The sequence below is a fragment of the Podarcis tiliguerta genome (assembly GCF_965153285.1).
Source record: "Podarcis tiliguerta genome assembly, chromosome: 2".
In the NCBI taxonomy this organism is placed as follows: Eukaryota; Metazoa; Chordata; class Lepidosauria; order Squamata; family Lacertidae; genus Podarcis; species Podarcis tiliguerta.
The window spans coordinates 32,451,898-32,472,291 of record NC_139535.1 but is presented as its reverse complement, the minus strand read 5'-3'; the positions used below and the strand labels follow the sequence as shown (position 1 = coordinate 32,472,291).

The window sequence follows — 20,394 nt, the reverse complement described above, 5'->3', positions numbered from 1 at the left end:
TTGGAAGGTTGCCAGGGTAACTGCTCTGGGGGAGGGCAAGGGGTTTCAGGGAAGAAGAAGGGGGGGGGGAGGCTGGGATCCATCTTTGAGGAAAGGAGGTTACTTGTGCTGCTGTCTCCAGAAATGTGCAAGATGTAAGTTCTGGACTTCCTCCATGAAGACTGAAGGTGTAAATAGGCGAATAAACCCTATTTCTTAAAGCATGACAGTCTCCGCTGTGTTTTCTATTCTCCAAAGGGACACAGACCCTGTGTGTATTCCTGTGGCCCCATGTGCCCTTCTCACTGCTCGGCAGAGAAAGGGGCAGGCACCAGGCTTTGGACCAATACAAAACCCTCTTCAAGCTTAACTCCTGGAAATATTAGACCAAATTCTCTTCATGTCTACTAGTTGCAAATCACACAGAAAGAAAAAACACATTTCACATGAACATAATTTCTAAAACAAAAAAAGTTAGAACTAATCCTAGATTGCTGAGGACTTACAGGTTTATTGTATGTTTATTGATTATTTAATTTCTATACCACTTAATATATTTAAAATATCTCTGAGCGGTGTAAACAACTAAATCAACAACAGTCAAATTACCAAAATATGGCTACATATAAAAATGTAACAAAGTCACACACACACTTTGTGTGTGTGTGTGTGTGTGTGTGTGTGTGTATTAATTCATTTTCCATTTGGCATACACTCTCTCTAAGCCTCTGGGTTCTCACCCAGGTTTCAAACAAACTCTTTGCTCACCCACAAATGTCTCACAATGAGAGAGGTTCCTGGAAACAGTGGCTATCACACCAGTTGTTCACTCCAGACTTGCTTTTTATGGGCAGGCCCAAGGTGGATGGTACCTTTCTCAGGCAGTCCCTCTTCACTCTCCACACACAGTTCAAGATGCAGTAGGGTTGTTGAGTTTCCCAGAGCGTCCAGAGGATGGGGAAAGGCCCCCCCCTCCTCTTACAGTTCTTTCTTTGCTGCCTCCTCCAGCCATTGAGGAAAAGGCCACTGCCCATTTCTTATGATCGAGCTCTTGCAACTCACAGAAGCATGGCGTGTGCAGATGTTATCTGAACCCCCTGCGTAAGCTTTCCTTCTTTTCTTAAAAAATCTATTCCTAAATCTGATTTAGTTTTGTACCAACCTGAAACAAATTTCCACTGAAACATTCATGAACCTCTGAAAGCTATATGTGATCTCGTATAGCTTTAAAAAACGTAGAGTACCATTGCCTGATGAATAATCACCATGAGTGATAAGGCACACAGCTATAGGGCCCCTGAAAGGCTTTGCTGCAATACTGCCACAATATACTAATTCCCATGATATTATGGAGCAACTTCCTCTAGCAGCCAAGAGGTCAGGCCAGAGCAAAACAAATTGGTGCTTCACTTTAAAAGCACTGGACAGCATGGAATGATCAAAGTGGGCTCAGAGCTCTCCCTTAACTCAAAACCAATCTACCAACAGAGCCTCACGATGAACTGCAACAAGCCCTTGTGCAACACAGCCAGGGAGGAACTTCCACCCCCCCCCCCAAATGTTGAAAGGTTAACCCATGCACTAGGAACTAAAATTTATGAGCAACCATATTTTTTCATGGCCACAAGTACAAAGCAAACGGATCAAAGTGTACCAACCAACACCATAGGTGCCTGTAAGACAAGAAATAAATGTAATAAACCAGAAGGAGAGGAGGCTGCACAGCACTTTAGGAGATCAATTATTTATTTTGCTACTCGGTTATGTGTTAATAATTCATAGCTCCGAAGATCATCTTTCTGAATAGGATGAACAGCATATTGCCCACTTACAGATATAGGCTTAGTTCCTTGTTGATTTAGGCTGCAGTTCTGTAAACAGCTAGGCTGCTTAACGCCTACTGACTTCGAAATGCTTTAAGTAGCCTAACTGATTGCAGAATTTTGTTTCTGGAAAAAAAAAAATGCTTGCATCCAGTTGTGTTCTTCCACTGATGGATAAATGTCAAAGGCTTCCATGAAAGGGGGAGGGAGATGATTTTTGCCAATTCTCTCTCTTCCCTGCAGTTTCCTGCACCACTATCACGCTGTTTGCTGTTCTGAAGTGTCCTCAACCACCAGCCACCAGCCAGCCACCAGGGACAGATGGCTAGAAAGGATAGGGGAAATCAGCAAAAAATGCCTCTGCCCTTTCCACTAATGGAAGCCTCCACCTGATCAAACAGCCTTCCATCAGTGGAGGAAGACAATTGGATACCACCCAATGTCTTTATGTCCTTTATTTAAGCTATCAAGCTAATATCCAGCAGAAAACAACAGTGCCATACTAAGCTTCCCCATCCAGGAAAACCATCAAGCATAATCTGAATTACTTCATTCACATATTAATATTAGGGGCTATGCCCCTTCTCACTCAACTTCCCAAATCCCTGTCACTCCCCCACATTAAATCCCTTGAGGTTCTCCTCCTCACCCTGTACAACTATTAAGCTTGATTTTTCTTGGCCTCTTGGATTTTACTGCATGCAAATCCAGGATTGTGATGAAGCACTACAAATCCTCCAACATGGGCTGAGTGGTGACAACCTTACAATTTTATGGATATAGGAAGATTTAGTCAATGAGTATTTGACCATGCTATGAAGAATTAAATTCTGTGAATCTTTACAACTGCAAGCAAAGGTGTGTGGTTTTTTAAAAAAAGTATCATCAATCCACATCTCATTAGTTACTCCTTACTTTTGTAATTTTTATTTTTTTTTAAAAAAAGGATGTCAAGAAACAATGAGAAAAATTTGAAATGTTAATTATTATAACATATCAAGTATCTGAGGGCACATATATAGCACTTTTATCAAAATCAGTTTGTAACCTAAATACATATTTCAGGAATAATTGCTGATCCACTCTGACCTCCTCAAGAGCTTAAATAGCTACTTCAGAGTTTAATCTGCAGGGAATAAGCTACATGAAAAATAATATAGCCCTTAACCAGGAGACAGAGGGAGAGAGAGAGAACCAACATCTTTTAATGATGCCCTTGTATTCAAATTTAACCCTTGAGTATAATGACAGCCTTTTATCTCCAAACTAGATGGGTATAATTTGCCACAGAAGTTAAAATGCGGCATCAGAGGGAAGAAAGCAGAGGTCATCAACAACATAATGGGTGGTAGAGATTAAAGGAGGAACTGCGAAAGGTGCTGACTGATAGACTAACTGAACCTCCAACAGTCAAGCTATAAATATATTACAAATATAAATATATTTTCCCATGCTATAAATATCTTATAGTATGATGGAAACGAAGCATGGAGCAGCCGCTGAATCTACAAGTAGGTCAAGGGCTGCAAGTACAAGAACAGTCAATACAGAGGTCCCTGAATAGCAAAGTAAGATTCAGGATAAATAGTATTGTACTGGCAGAAATAGAAACCCATGGAGCTACTGAAGTCAAATGAACGTTTATAGTGGTGCATCAAATTATTAGTATGGGGGTGGTATTTTGAGATTTCTCCTTCACACAAAACCAAAAAGAAAGCATTTCTTTAGTGAAGGAGGCTTTGTGCTCTGAAATCAGCTTGGAAATTCATGAAGTGACCATTACAGTTCATTTTATTCTATTCTATTAGAATTACATACATTTTGGAACTGAAAAGAATACATTATTAAAATTGATGCACATCTTTATTGCTTTTTAGAAGCAAATGATGTGTAATAAACTTAACCCAACAAGGATATTTCAAAATCTAGACAGTTCTGTTTGCCATCTCAGACAAAATAAGTTGATATATATTTTTGAGAAAAAACAAAACAAATGAAAAAGCCCCCAAACACAACATACCCCCCACTCCTTTCATCCTATTTCAAATCAAAATGTGAGTGATGTGTCTGACATTTACTTGATATAAATGTTAAGAAGGTGCTGGGTATGAAAGTCACCATTTGCCACTTCATTGCTAAAGAACAAACTTTGCTTATTAAGGCAACCTCCTTAATTAAAAATCAGTCAAGCCAAGCTTATGCTTGCTCATCTATCAAAGCTTCTTTTATAGTCAAGATGTTTTCTTGGGTCTACAATGACATACCAATTAAACAAAACACATATTTTAATGTACCATGCTCACAATCTTCAAAGTTCTTTCTTTCTATTACAAAACAAATCAACACACACAAAGAGCAAAATCTCCAAACCTGCCAAGTTCAGTAGTTAAAAGGGCACCTCCTATTGATGTCAATTCAATATCCCCCACATTTATTTTGACACTGGATGATTTAGCTATTTATTATTGCTCTTTAAGCTCAGTGAACCGTTTAAGTAAGTGGCGAAGTCCTAGCTGAATTAATGGCTTTTGCCATTTTATCATCTTCTGTGTGGCTTGAATATATGGTCAGGCTGGTGTGGAACTGTCTCACATGGTATGATGACAGCAAAATCTTTTCAAAGCAGTTGGCTTTGAATAATAATGTACCACTGTATAGAAACTTAGTTTGATGAATAGCGAACTTATTTGATTTGTGATGTCTGAGGTACTGGAGAGCACCAGGATTCAAGAGGAAGAAGAAGTATTTATGAAGCAATCTCCCTGACAAACCAGCATCTAAAGTTATTAGTCTCCAAGAAGCTGTTCATTACCTATGTTCCACAAGAAGAGCACATTTTCAGTCCTTGAACAAACACCATCAGTATATAAGCAGCTGATACTATACTGTAAATTATTTTGAAAAATATAATACTTTGTCTTCCCAATAGCTATTACTTTTCACCAATCATTTTTCAATAAAGCCCGACATAAAAATTGGCTTTTGTTTTGGTATATGTTTTAATTTTCAATTTTAATTTTCAGCATCAATATAATCAGCATAATTCAACTACATAAATAAAATGCTGGCCAAGGAAGAGAAACGGTGACAGGGCACAAACAGGAAGCTCACTGAAAAAGTATGCTCTATGAAACTTAGGAATGTTTCACTTAAGAGGAAATTATACACATCAATTCCAGTGAATATGCGTGCGCACGCACAAACACAGGGACATAGGACAACAACCAGCTCTTCGTGTGTTTGAAAGCGGTGAAGCAGATGTCTATAATTGATTCATATTCATTCATATATATAAATATATATATGCTTTCGTAGATTTTCACGGGTACAGGAATGCAGGTTTTGGTGTCCTCGGGTGTCTTCCCGTGTAAAAGTTGGGGTGTCTAGGCGACGTTTCGACGAGGTCTCACTCGTCATCTTCAGGCTGGTGCTTTCGGCTTCTTGTTACTGGAACAGAGCAGGATCTCAGTGTTTGAGTTCCTATAAATACTGTTGAGGAGGTGTGGTGTATAGCCTCCAATGTTCTGGGCAGAGAGGAGGTTCCCAGGCTAGTGTGCCTTTTCTTCTTTTGTTCCTTAATTACTTGAGGGATATCTTGAGTGATTTCTTGAGTGATTTCCTGAATCCCACTTAGGTGGGTCATTAGGTGTGGATTAGTCCTTGACGTCCTAATCTACAAAAAACCTGATGGCTCCCTAGGACACACTATCTACCGGAAAAAAACACACACCAACCGCTACTTACATGCACAATCACACCACCACCCTGCACAAATAAACTCCGTAGCCAAGACTCTCATCTCCAGAACCAAACGCCTGGCTGACGAAGACCACTTGACAACTGAGTTACAGAATCTCTCAAATGTGTTAATTGCCAATGGATACCAGCAAAACAGGGTTACGAAGCTAATCCAAAAAGAAACACCCCCCAAAAACCAAGACACAGAAGAAAACAATGGCATAGCCCTCCTTCCTTATATCAAGGGCACTACAGATAAAATTAGCAAAATCCTCCATAAACACAATATCAAAACAGCCTTTTGCACCAACCAAAAAATAGCCAATATCCTCAGAAACCCCAAGGATAAAATTCAGTTGGAAAACCAAGGGGTCTATGAAATACCCTGCAAAGTCTGCCCAGCCACGTACATTGGACAAACAAACAGACGAATAAATGCACGGATCGCAGAACACAAGAATGCCGTCAAAAAAGAAGAAAAAACTTCCTCTCTTTTCCAACACATGAAAGAAACAGGACACGAAATTAATTTTGCAGATTCCAAATTGCTCTTTAACATGGAACATCACCACAAGAGAATAATCATGGAAGCCATCGAGATAGAGAAACACCCTCACAACATGAACAAGCGTGACGACACATCCCGCTTGCCAGACATCTGGAAATTAGCCCTCCCCACAAAATCTGACACCAGATCCAGAGGCACACAGAACGCCATCACCAATCAACCACACCAGACCCAAACCCAGACCCTCTCCACAGATAAATTACAGACACCATCCAGCATCCAAACCAGGGTGGCACCTCCGGATGCTGCACCCCCCTGCAATCCCTACACAGATCTGGCTGGCACAGGCCACAAAACCACAGCTCGCCCCTATACACGAAGCCAAGCCAGAGCACAACCAAGTGCAGTACAGCCATCTTCTCAGAAAAACTCTTCACAAAGTTCAAGAGTTCAAGACACGAAGGCTTTAGCTACTAATCCACACCTAATGACCCACCTAAGTGGGATTCAGGAAATCACTCAAGAAATCACTCAAGATATCCCTCAAGTAATTAAGGAACAAAAGAAGAAAAGGCACACTAGCCTGGGAACCTCCTCTCTGCCCAGAACATTGGAGGCTATACACCACACCTCCTCAACAGTATTTATAGGAACTCAAACACTGAGATCCTGCTCTGTTCCAGTAACAAGAAGCCGAAAGCACCAGCCTGAAGATGACGAGTGAGACCTCGTCGAAACGTCGCCTAGACACCCCAACTTTTACACGGGAAGACACCCGAGGACACCAAAACCTGCAAATATATATATATATATATATATATATACACACACACACACACACACACACACACATATATATATGGAGGGACGCGGGTGGCGCTGTGGGTTAAAGCCTCAGTGCCTAGGGCTTGCCGATCGAAAGGTCGGCGGTTCGAATCCCCGCAGCGGGGTGTGCTCCCGCTGTTCGTTCCCAGCGCCTGCCAACCTAGCAGTTCGAAAGCACCCTTGGGTGCAAGTAGAGCAGTGATGTCACGCTGGCCACGTGACCTGGAAGTGCCTTCGGACAGCGCTGGCCCTTGGCCTCTTTGAGTGAGATGGGCGCACAACCCTAGAGTCTGTCAAGACTGGCCCGTACGGGCAGGGGTACCTTTACCTTTACCTTTATATATATATATATGGTGGCCATACTGAACAGTGTCTTACCTGAGTAATTCTAGCCTTTTATTGAAGGGAACTAAAACAGGATGTGCATGCCTGATGTTAAAAACATTTTAGCTAAACACTTTGTGTTTTTAATATCCTGTTGGAAGCCACCCAAAGTGGCTGGGGAGTCCAAGCCAGATGGGCGGGGTATAAATAATTTATTAGTAGCAGTAGTGGTGGTGGTGGTTGATTTGTAGTTTCAATTTTTTTTTATTATTTATTATGTGATTTTTGCTTAACTTTTGTAAGTCACCTGGTAATGAGTTCCTCCAAAGAGGCAGAGCATGAATGTGTAAAATAATAAATAATTACAATGATTTAAGAGCAGGAAGAGTGTCCCTGCCCAAATCCACAAGTTATCCAAGGCACACATGTCTATCATTTTTTTCATACTTTGGGAAATTATGAATACAGTGGTACCTCGGGTTAAGAACTTAATTCGTTCTGGAGGTCCATTCTTAACCTGAAACTGTTCTTAACCTGAGGTACCACTTTAGCTAATGGGCCTTCCGCTGCCGCCGCGCCGCAACCGCGTGATTTCTGTTCTCATCCTGAAGCAAATTTCTTAAACTGAGGTACTATTTCTGGGTTAGCAGAGTCTGTAACCTGAAGCGTATGTAACCCGAGGTACTACTGTACTTTACAGAATACATGTCAAAAGAAGACTATGATATCCTAAGCTATTTCTGCATCTTCATCAGATTTAGATGATGATGATGATTAGAAACCCTAAAACCAGGACAAGCAGACTTGAGAAAGAAGAGTTTGAGACAAAAGCAAAAGCTATCCCAAGTGTGTACTCTACAGCAGGGTTCTAAAACAAAACACAGCAAAACATTTCATGGTCCAATAAAGCCGTTCCAAACAAAGATTTGCCAAAATAATGTGCCAAGTCACATCCACAAGCAAGAATCTTGATATGAATTACTTCTAACTGCTAGTATCCTTTAAAACATAGTACCGAATGGTACTATGTAATTCAAACGGCTAAACTGAGCAGTATAAGCAATGATGTTTACTAAAAAGAAAGAGGTGAATGAGTAATAAGATAGGTTTAAATACATAGCTTATTGTATGTTCATATTTATGTAATATCACGCCATGCTCTATAAAGTAAGGCAAATCAGAACAACCTAATCAGAACACCTAATACCACAACCTCAGCATGCTGACTCAGAAGTAATTACCACGGTTTTCAGTGGTGTTTTTCCCTTGTAAGTATACATGTGATTCCAGCCTAAATGTCTTTGGGGCAGGAGTAAAAAATCGATTTAAACCTTTTGACAAATTAATTAAGTTTGATAGACTTATATGACAGCTGAAAACAGGGGGGGGGGGGGGCGTCCATCCAGGAGTTCAGAACAGAACAGGCAACAAACATTTGCAGACATCTAATCTGGTTTTATGTAAGTGACGTATCAAGTTGAAGGACAAATGCCATTTTCAAAGTCAGCAGTGCTGAGTAATCTACAGCCTTTCTTAGATCTCACAATACGTTATAAAAAGTCACTTTAAGTTTTGCCTTTTTGAAGTTCTGAAACGTAAAAATGTTTTGAAAACTGATGCACTTAGGCTAACAAAACTCCAGTGTCGGGAGAGAAAGATGATCTGATGTTAGATTCGCCCCTCCTTGCTTCTGTGGACATCTCCAATACTCTGGCCCAACACCAACAAAAGAAGGCTGAAGTTCGAAAAACCAAAAAGGAGGCATCCCAATGGCAGCTCTGAAGATCCAAATCCATCATATGGGAGAGATCCAGGCTAGCTCCAGGTAGATTTAAAGGTAAAGGGACCCCTGACCATTAGGTCCAGTCGTGACCGACTCTGGGGTTGCGGTGCTCATCTCGCTTTATTGGCCGGCGTACAGCTTCCGGGTCATGTGGCCAGCATGACTAAGCCGCTTCTGGCGAACCAGAGCAGCGCACGGAAACGCCGTTTACCTTCCCGCCGGAGCGGTACCTATTTATCTACTTGCATTTTGACATGCTTTCCAACCGCTAGGTTGGCAGGAGCAGGGACCGAGCAATGGGAGCTCACCCCGTCGCGGGGATTCGAACCACCAACCTTCTGATCGGCAAGTCCTAGGCTCTGTGGTTTAACCCACCCCTCTTATTTTCCCCACACTGCTTACAATGGGAGGAAAACTTCACTCTGCAAAACAGTGCCGTGAACAAATGCTATTTTGCCCTCATTTCTGCACTGCTGATGGTCAACCAATGGTCAATTTCTAACTTCATACACTTTTTTCCTTTTTAATTTCTTCTGTAAAACAGACCTATCAAAATGTTTACTTATTTACAGATTAAATAACACATCCTATGAATCAAGATACATTCTAAATGGAGCTATGTATATATGAACCTTTAAAGAGACATCAATTTAATAGCCCCACCCCAACATTATGTTGCAACAAAGTAATATCTACCATATGATATTGTTGCTACTTACACGCAAATTGTAGTTTAGCTTCTCGGCTAACAATTGTTCCAAATGAGTTCGTTGCTACGCACTGGTATGTTCCAGCATCTTGAGTTTTATTGGGATTATTGATCAACAAGCTGCCTTCAACCACACTGTAGCGGTAATCCATACCAATGTCAACAATGGTTCCATTTAACTTCCACCTATGGTACAAAAGTGGAAGTGGTTGAATTTTGCTTGGGGGGTTGGGGAGCGAGAGAGAGAGAAACACAACAAATGACCTTCTCTTTATTTCCTAAGTACCATGAAAACACATTTTCCTGTATAAATCTGAAATGTTATGTAACATTATCTTGAGAAGTAATCTTACCAGTCAGTCACAAACTTGATTAATGTTTACATCACTGTTGTGGTACTGCTTTTACTGAAGCTGATGCTCTGGGTGATTACTTATTTTTACAGAATCTTACAGTTCAAGGGGACGCGGGTGGCGCTGTGGGTAAAACCTCAGCGCCTAGGACTTGCCGATCGCAAGGTCGGCGGTTCGAATCCCCGCGGCGGGGTGCGCTCCCGTCATTCGGTTCCAGCGCCTGCCAACCTAGCAGTTCGAAAGCACCCCCAGGTGCAAGTAGATAAATAGGGACCGCTTACCAGCGGGAAGGTAAACGGCGTTCCGTGTGCTGCGCTGGCTCGCCAGATGCAGCTTGTCACGCTGGCCACATGACACGGAAGTGTCTGCGGACAGCCTATAGAGTGAGATGAGCGCACAACCCTAGAGTCTGGCAAGACTGGCCCGTACGGGCAGGGGTACCTTTACCTTTACAGCTCAAGGGCTAAATCATCCACTCCAACACCCCACACTAAGGGAAGGTCTATTGTATCCAACACCTTCATTGATTACCTCTTCTTATTTAGATTATAATGTATAAACAGCAGAGGGATGGAAACATAATACAATAGAAACACAGAAATTCCTAGAGGATATGAAAAGTACCCCAAACTGATTTTCCCAGGGCAAAATCCATAAATTTCTAAAATAGGTCCAGAGTGGGTTTATTTCAATTTATGCCCTATAAATTGTTGTTGTTGTCATATAACAAAACATTTTACTTAAAATTTGTTTGGATTAAAACATTTTCATATTTATAGTCTTTGGTGGAGAATCTTTACTATTTAAAGCAAAATACTTTATAAAGCGAATGTAATACACATTTACACACAGCATTTTAAATCTGCTATTCATGCTATTATTTCAGTGTTACAATCTACTGACCATGCATTAACTTCCCTATTTATAAACTACTTTATACCCCTATATTAAGTCCAAAGATACTCCCTCACTGCAAAACAGATGCTTTATAATTTTTTAGATCTACTGCTCAGAATATCAACCTCATTTCTCAATAAACAAGTCTATTCAGACTATTTAGGCACAATAAAATTCTTCTTTATTGACCTTCCTTTTAAAGTCACAGAAAGAGGAATGTCCAGATCCTATCATGCTTTGTTATCTCTTTCCTTTTGTCTACCAAGTCTTCTTGCCTAGTCTCTTTTCTCCTCAAGAGATTGACTGTAAGGCAGTATCCAAATTAAACAAATGAATTAAATTAAAATAAAACCCTTTTATCTCTTTCCTATTATTGCTATGATCATGTCACTCCTCTTATTAACCTTCTCCATTGGCTCTTTGAACATCACTTTCCCCATTAACTTTTAGATTTTAATTCTATGCAAAGCATCACAAGTTGTCACAAATTCAATACTTATTAGGCATAAAATCATAGACTTGCAGAGTTGGAAGGGACCCCAAGGATCATCTAGTCCAACCCATTGCCATGCATGCTAGTAACAAACAGTATTTTGGCACTTTAAAGGATATCATTTATTGTGTGGCATAAGCTTCTGAGTGCCACAGTCTTCCTCAAACATGTGAAATCAAAACCCATTTTTACCTCCTTACATAGTTACCCTGTGCATCAGCCAAATTACACGCTAGTTTATGAAATCATTTGACATAATAAAAATGAGCCTCTTCACAGTCCCACAAGCTTTTTCAATGCTGCTATTGAGTGAATATGGCTGTTCCTTGGAAAGCAAAAACATTAATGTAGGCCTGATAGTTTCTTTTCAGTCTACTGGAGTTTTTTTCCTCCAACATGTATAGTGCCAGGATTTTTCTTCTCTTCCTTCATAGTAACAGAACATTGTACCCCCCTCCAAAAAAAGTTGATTGATATGCAACAAACCTTATAGTTGGTTTAGGATTTCCCTTCACTTCACAGTTGAGTTTGACTTTCTTTTCCTCAGAATCCAGTGCAAAAACGACACTGCTTGGTTCCTGGATGAAAACTGGTCCGTGCAGCGTGTTATCATCTGTGGGATACATAATAATAAAATTCACGTATATTTCATGTAACTAAAACCAACCTACTATTGCTTATAAGGAAGACAATCTGGCAGTTTGAAGTGTAACATCCAATTTACATTCAGTTACGAGAGCTCCTTGGAGGAAAAGTAGAATGGATATAAATGGATAAATAAGGAGTAATCAAAATAAAAAGTATCGCTCCACCCTGCCTCAGTTTGAGGTTTGGAATCAAGGGGGAAGGGCGCCCCTAAAAACTAAAGAAATCTGAACAGCCTGAGATTCAAGTATGTGAGAGAATGCCTTCTCCCAAACCTTCTCTCCATTTTTTTAAGCTCAGTTAAGGAGGCCTTCCTGGTAGTCCTGAAAATGGATGAGATAAGTAGTGCTGGGGCCCATAGCTGGGCTTATTAAGTGGCAGCTCTAAAACTTCTTACACCTTGCCTCAAAGTTAAATCTTTTTAGAAGCAAGTTGAGGATGTACCTATTTCACCAGGCAGGTGGCATTGTGTAACCTGTCTATGGTTAGTTTTGGATTGTGTCACTCACTATTTTATGCTTTCTGTCTTTGTTTATGCTGTGCTTGTCTTGTATTTCTGCTTTAATCGCTTTTAGAATATCTATTGATGTGTTTTAATGTGCTGTATGTCGCCATGTGACCTTATGGTGAAAGGCGGTATGTAAATTCCTAAATAAAGAAATGGACAGATAAACCAATAAAACCCCCTAAAGAAAACAGAATCTGGGTCACAACCAGGATATTCAGGGTAAACACTGGATTTTATATGCGGGTCCTAGGCAAACCCGGCACGTGGCTGTCTGCTGGGACAGGTTTTCCTTAGTAGGTGTACAAGACAGAGCAATCCATGTTCTCATTCTACATATAGTCTTTGAACACTTAAGTTCTCAACTGAACAACCCTCCGTACCATCCTACTATTTGTAATCATTGCCTTCATAACAACAGGAGGGAAGGGGATTTCCTAATACTGAAATGTCAGTCACATGATTTTTCTACCTTGGCACACATGGAAATCATTTTACTTCTGGATTAAGAGTGACTGAGCAGTGCACAGACCTGATTGGCCACAGAAACAGAGACTGACTGAAATGCCTACATAAGCCTCAGTAAATTCATAAAAGTATAAAATGTGGGACAGGGAAGAGTAGTGTTAGTTCACAGAAACAGACTAGATGCTATAAAATCAGCTAACTAACAAAAGCTGGTAAACATTTGCCATGGATGGTAGAAGAAGAAGAAGAGTTTGGATTTGATATCCCGTCTTTCACTCCCCTTCAGGAGTCTCAAAGTCGCTCACAATCTCCTTTCCCTTCCTCCCCCACAACAAACACTCTGTGAGGTGAGTGGGGCTGAGAGACTTCAAAGAAGTGTGAGTGGCCCAAGGTCACCCAGCAGCTGCATGTGGAGGAGCGGAGACACGAACCCGGTTCCCCAGATTACGAGACTACCGCTCTTAACCACTACACCACACTGGTAATAATGTTAAGGGTCTTGCACAGTTCACTTCTTTGATTGAAGTGAGTTTGAGCCAAAACTTTTGGAGTTAAACGGAATTCATTAATGGAAAAGGAGGAAGGTAGATCATTGCTTCCATATGAAGACACAGTTGGGAATAAATGGTTTTGAAATGCAAAAGTGATCTGTATTGCCTTATTATTTTAGTGGGAAAACATGAGTGATTACTAGGAAACAAGAAATGACAAAAGGTGGAAGGCACTGCATATCGAAGAACAACAGAACCCTCACACAGCAGAAGTCACAGGACTGAGCATCCATGTTCCATAGTTCATCACTGCGAAAAGTATAGTATTCCTGAAGCTTCCAAGAGCAAAGGTTTTAACATATAACAATGAGATATGCTGCTGAAATATGAAAGTAGATACTTTTTCTTTTAGTCAATGGGTCACAGAAATGACCACTAAGCTGCTTTTGTATGAATATAATAGTCCTGAAGTGGATAGAAAGAGATGTTCTTCGGACTCAAATAGGAAATATAACAAAAACGTCTGTTGGAGAAAGGCTCAAGGTGATTTTGAGAAAAGTGAAGGAAAATAACTATTATCAAAACTGATCTGGATGTACTTAACTTCCACTCTTGCTATGACCTTTGGAAGGATATTTCAGCAAAGGATGAATATATGACTAGAAAAGGTCTCAACACCACACCACTAACATGCTCTCTAATGCATACCTGGGAATTTACTTGGCACCATGAATGTTGCAAGAGGAGATACATCTTCCATCAATGTCCTATGCATGGTTACTCAGAATTAAATCCCACCATGTTCAATGGAGCTTTCTCTCAAATAAGAGTACGCAGGATGCTACCTTAATCTTTAAGTTTCCACACCTGCTATCCAGCAGCATTCCCAAACTTATGTGCCACACTGCACAATTATGACGATACATGATAAGGAGAGGGGGGAATGCTGCAAATCCAAAAAGGTTTTTAGTTGGTGTGGTAAGCCATCACAATAGCAGATTCCCTATACAGTGGTACCTCCGGTTACATACGCTTCAGGTTACAGACTCCGCTAACCCAGAAACAGTGCTTCCGGTTAAGAACTTTGCTTCAGGATGAGAACAGAAATCGTGCTCCGGCGGCGCGGCAGCAGCAGGAGGCCCCGTTAGCTAAAGTGGTGCTTCAGGTTAAGAACAGTTTCAGGTTAAGAACGGACCTCTGGAACGAATTAAGTACCTAACCCGAGGTACCACTGTATTAATTCCCAACAAAGGACCCCTCCTAGACTAAGCAACAAATAACTAGGAAAGTTTATGTGACTCGCCCCACCTAAGGGCTGCTTTATTCACACAGTCCCAAAGGGATGTGGGATCAACCCACAGTGAATATATGTGTGAACAGGTCTAATGTTATGATCCAGATACAGAGCTGAAGTTCCTCATAGCAGTACAAAAACAGGGATGTGTCATGATGAGCCCATGGAGACCTCTTGGCATGACTGGCCAGAGGGGAAGGAGGAATGGGATGAGAGTGCTGAGTTTGAGGGTGGGGTGAGGGTGGGTAGTTCACCAGATGTTTCTGCCCTGATGATGTCAGACATCCCAGCAGAGGTGGGAGAGCTATCTGAACCAGTCCCCAACCTGCCTCCTAATAGCATGAGCTCCATGGTAACTGGGGAGACACATGGACCCCAATTGTACAGTGGACTGGCTTCACAGACTTAGCAAGGGTCTGAGTACTCTAGGAGATATCCCATTGCAGGACATTTCAGCAGAGGTGGAGGTGTCATGGGAGCCTCCAATCACTCCACATTCTGTGAGCTAGGTTGCCCCAGCAACTAGGAAGGCACATGAGCCTGAGTTGAACTGTCAGCCGGCTAAGCAGAACAAAGTCCCATCTTCAAGAATATAGTGCCAGATGCACTACTATACAAGGATCCCCAGCCTACTCACAAGAAGACCAACTTGCTTTCCCAGTCCTATTGCTCAGGACCTGAAATGCACATATACTTATACCCACCCCAGTCTTCAAAAGCAGGGCAAAGGGATGTGTCTGTCAGGCGTAGAGGCAACACCCTAGCTTGTGTCTTCCCCATTTACCTTCGAGCTCTGCTTTGAACCACTGAACCATGTAACCTGAAATCTGATCTATGTTTAGACTGCGTGGTGATTTTTGGAATAAAACCCTCATTAGTAACAGAACTGCAATTTCAAGTACTGTGACTAGGAGTGGGTTAAGCAGGACTAAGCTGCAAACAGAGGTGGCATAATGAAGTCACGATAACTGACAAATTACACTTAGCAAGTCCTTGAATGCTTACACCTGAGGGTTCTAAAACAGCTTAAATCTGAAATTGTTGCAATTTTTAAATATGCAATTTATCTCTAAAATTGGTCTGCTTACTAGAGAGTTGGAAATCAGCCAACACCACACTTATCAGAGAAGCCAGGAAACTACACATCATTACATAAAGCTCAGGTACAATTGCCAGTTGCTTTGTGGCTGCAGAGGTAAGGAGAGACACACAACATTTGGGGCTTTTAAGCTACGAAAAAAAGGTAGAATAAGTGGGCACTGAAAGGCATGCAGAAATCTATCCCTGGTGTGGACAAAGTGCAGAGGGAGAAACCCTCATAATACAGTTGTACTGTGGATCCTGAATGCCTTGTTACTCAGATGTTTTGGCTCCCAAATGCCGCAAACCCGGAAGTGATTCTTCTGGTTTGCGAATGTTCTTTGAAAGCTGAACGTCTGATGGGGCTTCCATGGCTTCCGATTGGCTGCAGGAGCTTCCTGCAGCCAATCGGAAGCAGTGCTTTGGTTTCTGAACGTTTTCGAAGTCGAACAGACTTCCAGAACGGATTCCGTTCAACTTCTGAGGTACGACTGTACCAGAACTCAGGTCCATCCAAAGAAACTGAATGTTGGAAGATTCAAAGAAAGCACTTCTCACAGCACCAAGTTACACTATGAAATTTGCTCCTACGAGATGTAATGATGGCCACCAATCTGGATGGCTCTGAAAGGGGATTAGATAAATTCATGGAGGATAAGGCCACTACTACCGAAGGCTAATGGGCCATAATGGCTATGTTCTCCCTCCACAGGTGGGAGAAGTGGTGTTGAACACAGGTCCTGCTTGTGGGCTTGCCTTAGGCATCTTTTTGGCCACAGTTGCAACAGGATGCTGGACAAGATGACCTAACCCTTTGACCTGACCCAGCAGCGTTCTTCTTATACAGTGGTACCTCAGGTTAAGTACTTAATTCGTTCAGGAGGTCCGTACTTAACTTGAAACTGTTTGTAAGCTGAAGCACCATTTTAGCTAACAGGGCCTCCTGCTGCTGCTGCGCCGCCGGAGCATGATTTCTGTTCTCATCCTGAAGCAAAGTACTTAACTCGAGGTAATATTTCTGGGTTAGCGGAGTCTGTAACCTGAAGCGTATGTAACCTGAAGCGTATGTAACCTGAGGAACCACTGTATTCTTGTGAATATAGGTCCTTTGGTTGTGTCCAGTAGTGATGGGATTTGTTACATTCAACAAGTTGGCTTGGGTAAGACAGAAAAAGTAAAAAGTTGCATAACACAGTGCAAAACTTTAGTGTAAACCTTGCAGGGATATGGTTGTTTCTGACATGCCCGTTTGTGTTTTCAATCCCCTCAAGAAATAGCAATCGCTCACAAAGAACTATGGGTTCAAAATAGTATTAGTTAAGTTAATTAACTTATGTCAAACCTGTAGATTGTTTTTGTTTTGGGTTTTTTGTGAGGGCAGGAGAAATTACATCAAAACGAAGATGACAGTTCAGCAGTTCAGGTCACTATCTGCATTTGAAAATGCCAGCAACAGGCACCTTTTAATATTTGTCTTTTAAACAATGAAGTTCTTTCTCTCAGCAAGACAAAAAGAGCCCATTAAAAATATTACTAGGTTTGAAGAAAATAAATTACATGGGCTAAAGAAAATGAGAAATTCTGAGAGCAGCTGTCAGGATAAAAGCAGAACAAAGGGGGAAATGGGGAAATGACAACAATGCACAATTATCATTATTTAACTGGTTATTCTCCTCCCCTCCCCCCAGCCCTTTTAATTACTACCACTGTATAGCGGAGATAACCAAGCTCATAATCTGTTTAGTCGACAGCCGATACACTCCTTTAGAAAGAAAAGAGCTTGTGCATTATGCTACCCATTTTGGGGTTAAATTCTCAGATGGTGCGAATCAGCACTAAATACAATAGTCTTACACAGTGCGCACCTGTTGGCCATCTGGAGCAAATAATTCAGACACTCAGCTATGAATGAATGATACAAATTTGTTTTTTGGATGCCACACAGAGACAGAGAATGCATAGAAACTGCAGTCCTGTGACTGCATATGTGTTTTATTTCCTTAAAAATTAAAATTGACAACTATGTGATGAACACAGACAGTTTCAGCGAAATAATGAACACGATGGAAAAGCAGCACCACACAGCATAGAGGAAAGAATAACCTGATATTCAACAACATGACTAGTGAAAACATACCCATGTATCAAAATATTTAAATCAGCCAAACCACCCGAATTATCTCCCTGGATTTTCTTCTAGTTATTTTGGAGAAAGACCTATAAGTCTGTGTTCTGAGCCCCCTATGTATGGGATGCTTAGAGCACACTTCATTTTTGGCCTGTCACAGGACAGACAAGAATTGGTGGTCTCAGGAGTTTCTGCAGTGGTGGTTCTGCACTCACCCTCCTGCATTCTACAATTAAGAGTGGGTCAATAGCAAGAGCAAGGAGGAGGCACAACTACCTCTCATATGCAATATATTTTCCACCCACGGTCAGAAAAGCAGCTGGGGCAACAATTTTGGGTAGAAAATAACGCTGCAGGGGAAAGCAATAATCAGCCCACCGGACTTTAATATCTGCTTTCTACTGACATGTCCTTCAGACCACACCTGGAGAATGTGTCTTGTTCTGGACGGCACAATTTAACAAGGATATTGACAAGCTGGAATATGTGCAGAGGAGGGCCACCAAGATCAAGGGTCTGGAAACCAAGCCTTATGAGGAAAGGTTGAGGGAGTTGAAATCAAATATCTCAAGGGCTGTCACATGGAAGATGGAGCAAGCTTGTTCTTTCCTGTTCCAGAGGGTATGACCTGAACCAATGGATTCAAGTTACAAGAAAAGAGATTCCAACTAAGCATCAGAAAGTACTTTATGATGGTAAGAGCTGTTGTAAAATAGAACAGACTCCCTCAGGGGGTTGTGGATTCTCCTTCACTTGAGGTTTTTAAGCAGAGGCTGGATGGCTAACAGTCATGGATGCTTTAGCAGCCATGGATGCTTTAGAGTGGATGGGAAACTCAGCCAGATGGGCGGGGTATAAATAATAAATTATTATTATTATTATAGCTGAGATACCTGCATTCCAGGAGGTTGGACTAGATGACCCTTGGAGTCCCTTCCAATTTTACAATTCTATTATTCTATGGGTGCTTGCCATTGAAAAGAAAATTAAGACTATGGCACATGTTTATCCTGTGAGGTCCACTTTAGTCATAAGTAAGAATTTCAGAGAACTCTGATGGAAATGGAAATGGAAATTGCTAGTGCTCGTTTATTTGTTCCATATCCAGAACGGATCTCAATCAAGTAAATACAATCAGTATTTGCTGCTGTTGCTGTTTTTGTGTTCACTTCACAAGCAGTACATAATTGATTATGCCCCCCCACCCTTTCCATGTGAACTGAAATGAATAGGGTGGAATAATGTAATGACAATGTAGTATTGCCACAGTGAACAGCAAGATGAATAAAATAGCTTTTGGTGGAAAATGAACTGCAGTGGAATGGAAACAATGCTGCCCACTCTGAATACAGGAATAATGGTATCAGGTGCTTTCTTACATCCCTAGTCATAAGGGTTAATTTTATCTGGAACAGAGCTCTATAAATTGGAGCTGTTTATGAGTAAGAAATTAAGCACACACATTTAAGACAGAGCAAATAGTCTCGTACATTTAATTCAGTCAAAGCCTGCAGTGTGTGTGCACGCACCTACACACACACACACACACACACACACACACACAATAAAGCTCAGTCTTTAAATGTAAGTGAGCAGGTGAACCATTTCAGCTGTAACTCTTCGTTAGATGCACTGATTGATATTGTTAGCAAAATGAAATTTGGTTTATGTTAATTGAAAGTTATGGCCAATTTGAGAGAAGGCTTAATTGAATATTTTGCACTTTGGGGGAAAGCTAATAACTAAACTGAAGAATATTTTTGGATTATATCCAGTGTAAATGATTTTTGAAAGATGTCCTTGTTTTCTGCTCAGGGAATTTATTTTAGATACCTTTTTATAATATAAATCGAAAGAAAGGCATACTGAATTGAGACACTGGATTTCTGTAAGACAAAAATGAACCTTGGAAAGAGTAACTCTTCTAGAAAACTAAGAAGTAAAATGGTTAAGACAGCTGAAGGGCATCACTCATTAAAATTAGTAACTTTTTTTTTAAGACTAGTCAGCTACATCAAGTCTTCCAAATATAGAGGGTGGGGGGGGGGAGAGAACTAAAGCTGCAATATCCTATCAATACTTACATGGGAGTACCATCTATAGCATTCTCTGTGGTGGCACCTAAGCTATGAACTCCCTCCATTACAGAGGTGTGTCTAGACCCTTCGCTACACAGTAAGATCACAGCTACGTGGATTTTGCTTCTGAAATTGCAGCTTTACACATTTGGCTGAATTTTTTAAAAGCAGGAGAGCACAGGACACATCAAAAGGGGCTGTCCAAGATCTCCGTAGAGCTTTCAGAACCTGCACGAATGCTTCCCAGAGCCCAGAAAGCAAGACAGAGAGCTT

General features: G+C 41.1%; 1 protein-coding gene across 10 annotated transcripts in view; it reads right to left on the bottom strand.

Annotated features, from left to right (window-relative positions):
* The window catches only part of LOC310670124 (contactin-4), a 506,424-nt gene that overhangs the window by 193,473 nt on the left and 292,557 nt on the right, over window positions 1-20,394 (bottom strand). For all 10 annotated transcript variants that reach the window (XM_083424800.1, XM_083424802.1, XM_083424806.1 and 7 more), the window contains 2 exons: window positions 11,919-12,045; window positions 9,700-9,875 (listed from right to left, as the gene is read on the bottom strand). In XM_083424800.1, the coding sequence (XP_083280926.1) occupies window positions 9,700-9,875; window positions 11,919-12,045 (303 nt within the window). The remainder of the gene's footprint in view (window positions 1-9,699; window positions 9,876-11,918; window positions 12,046-20,394) is intronic.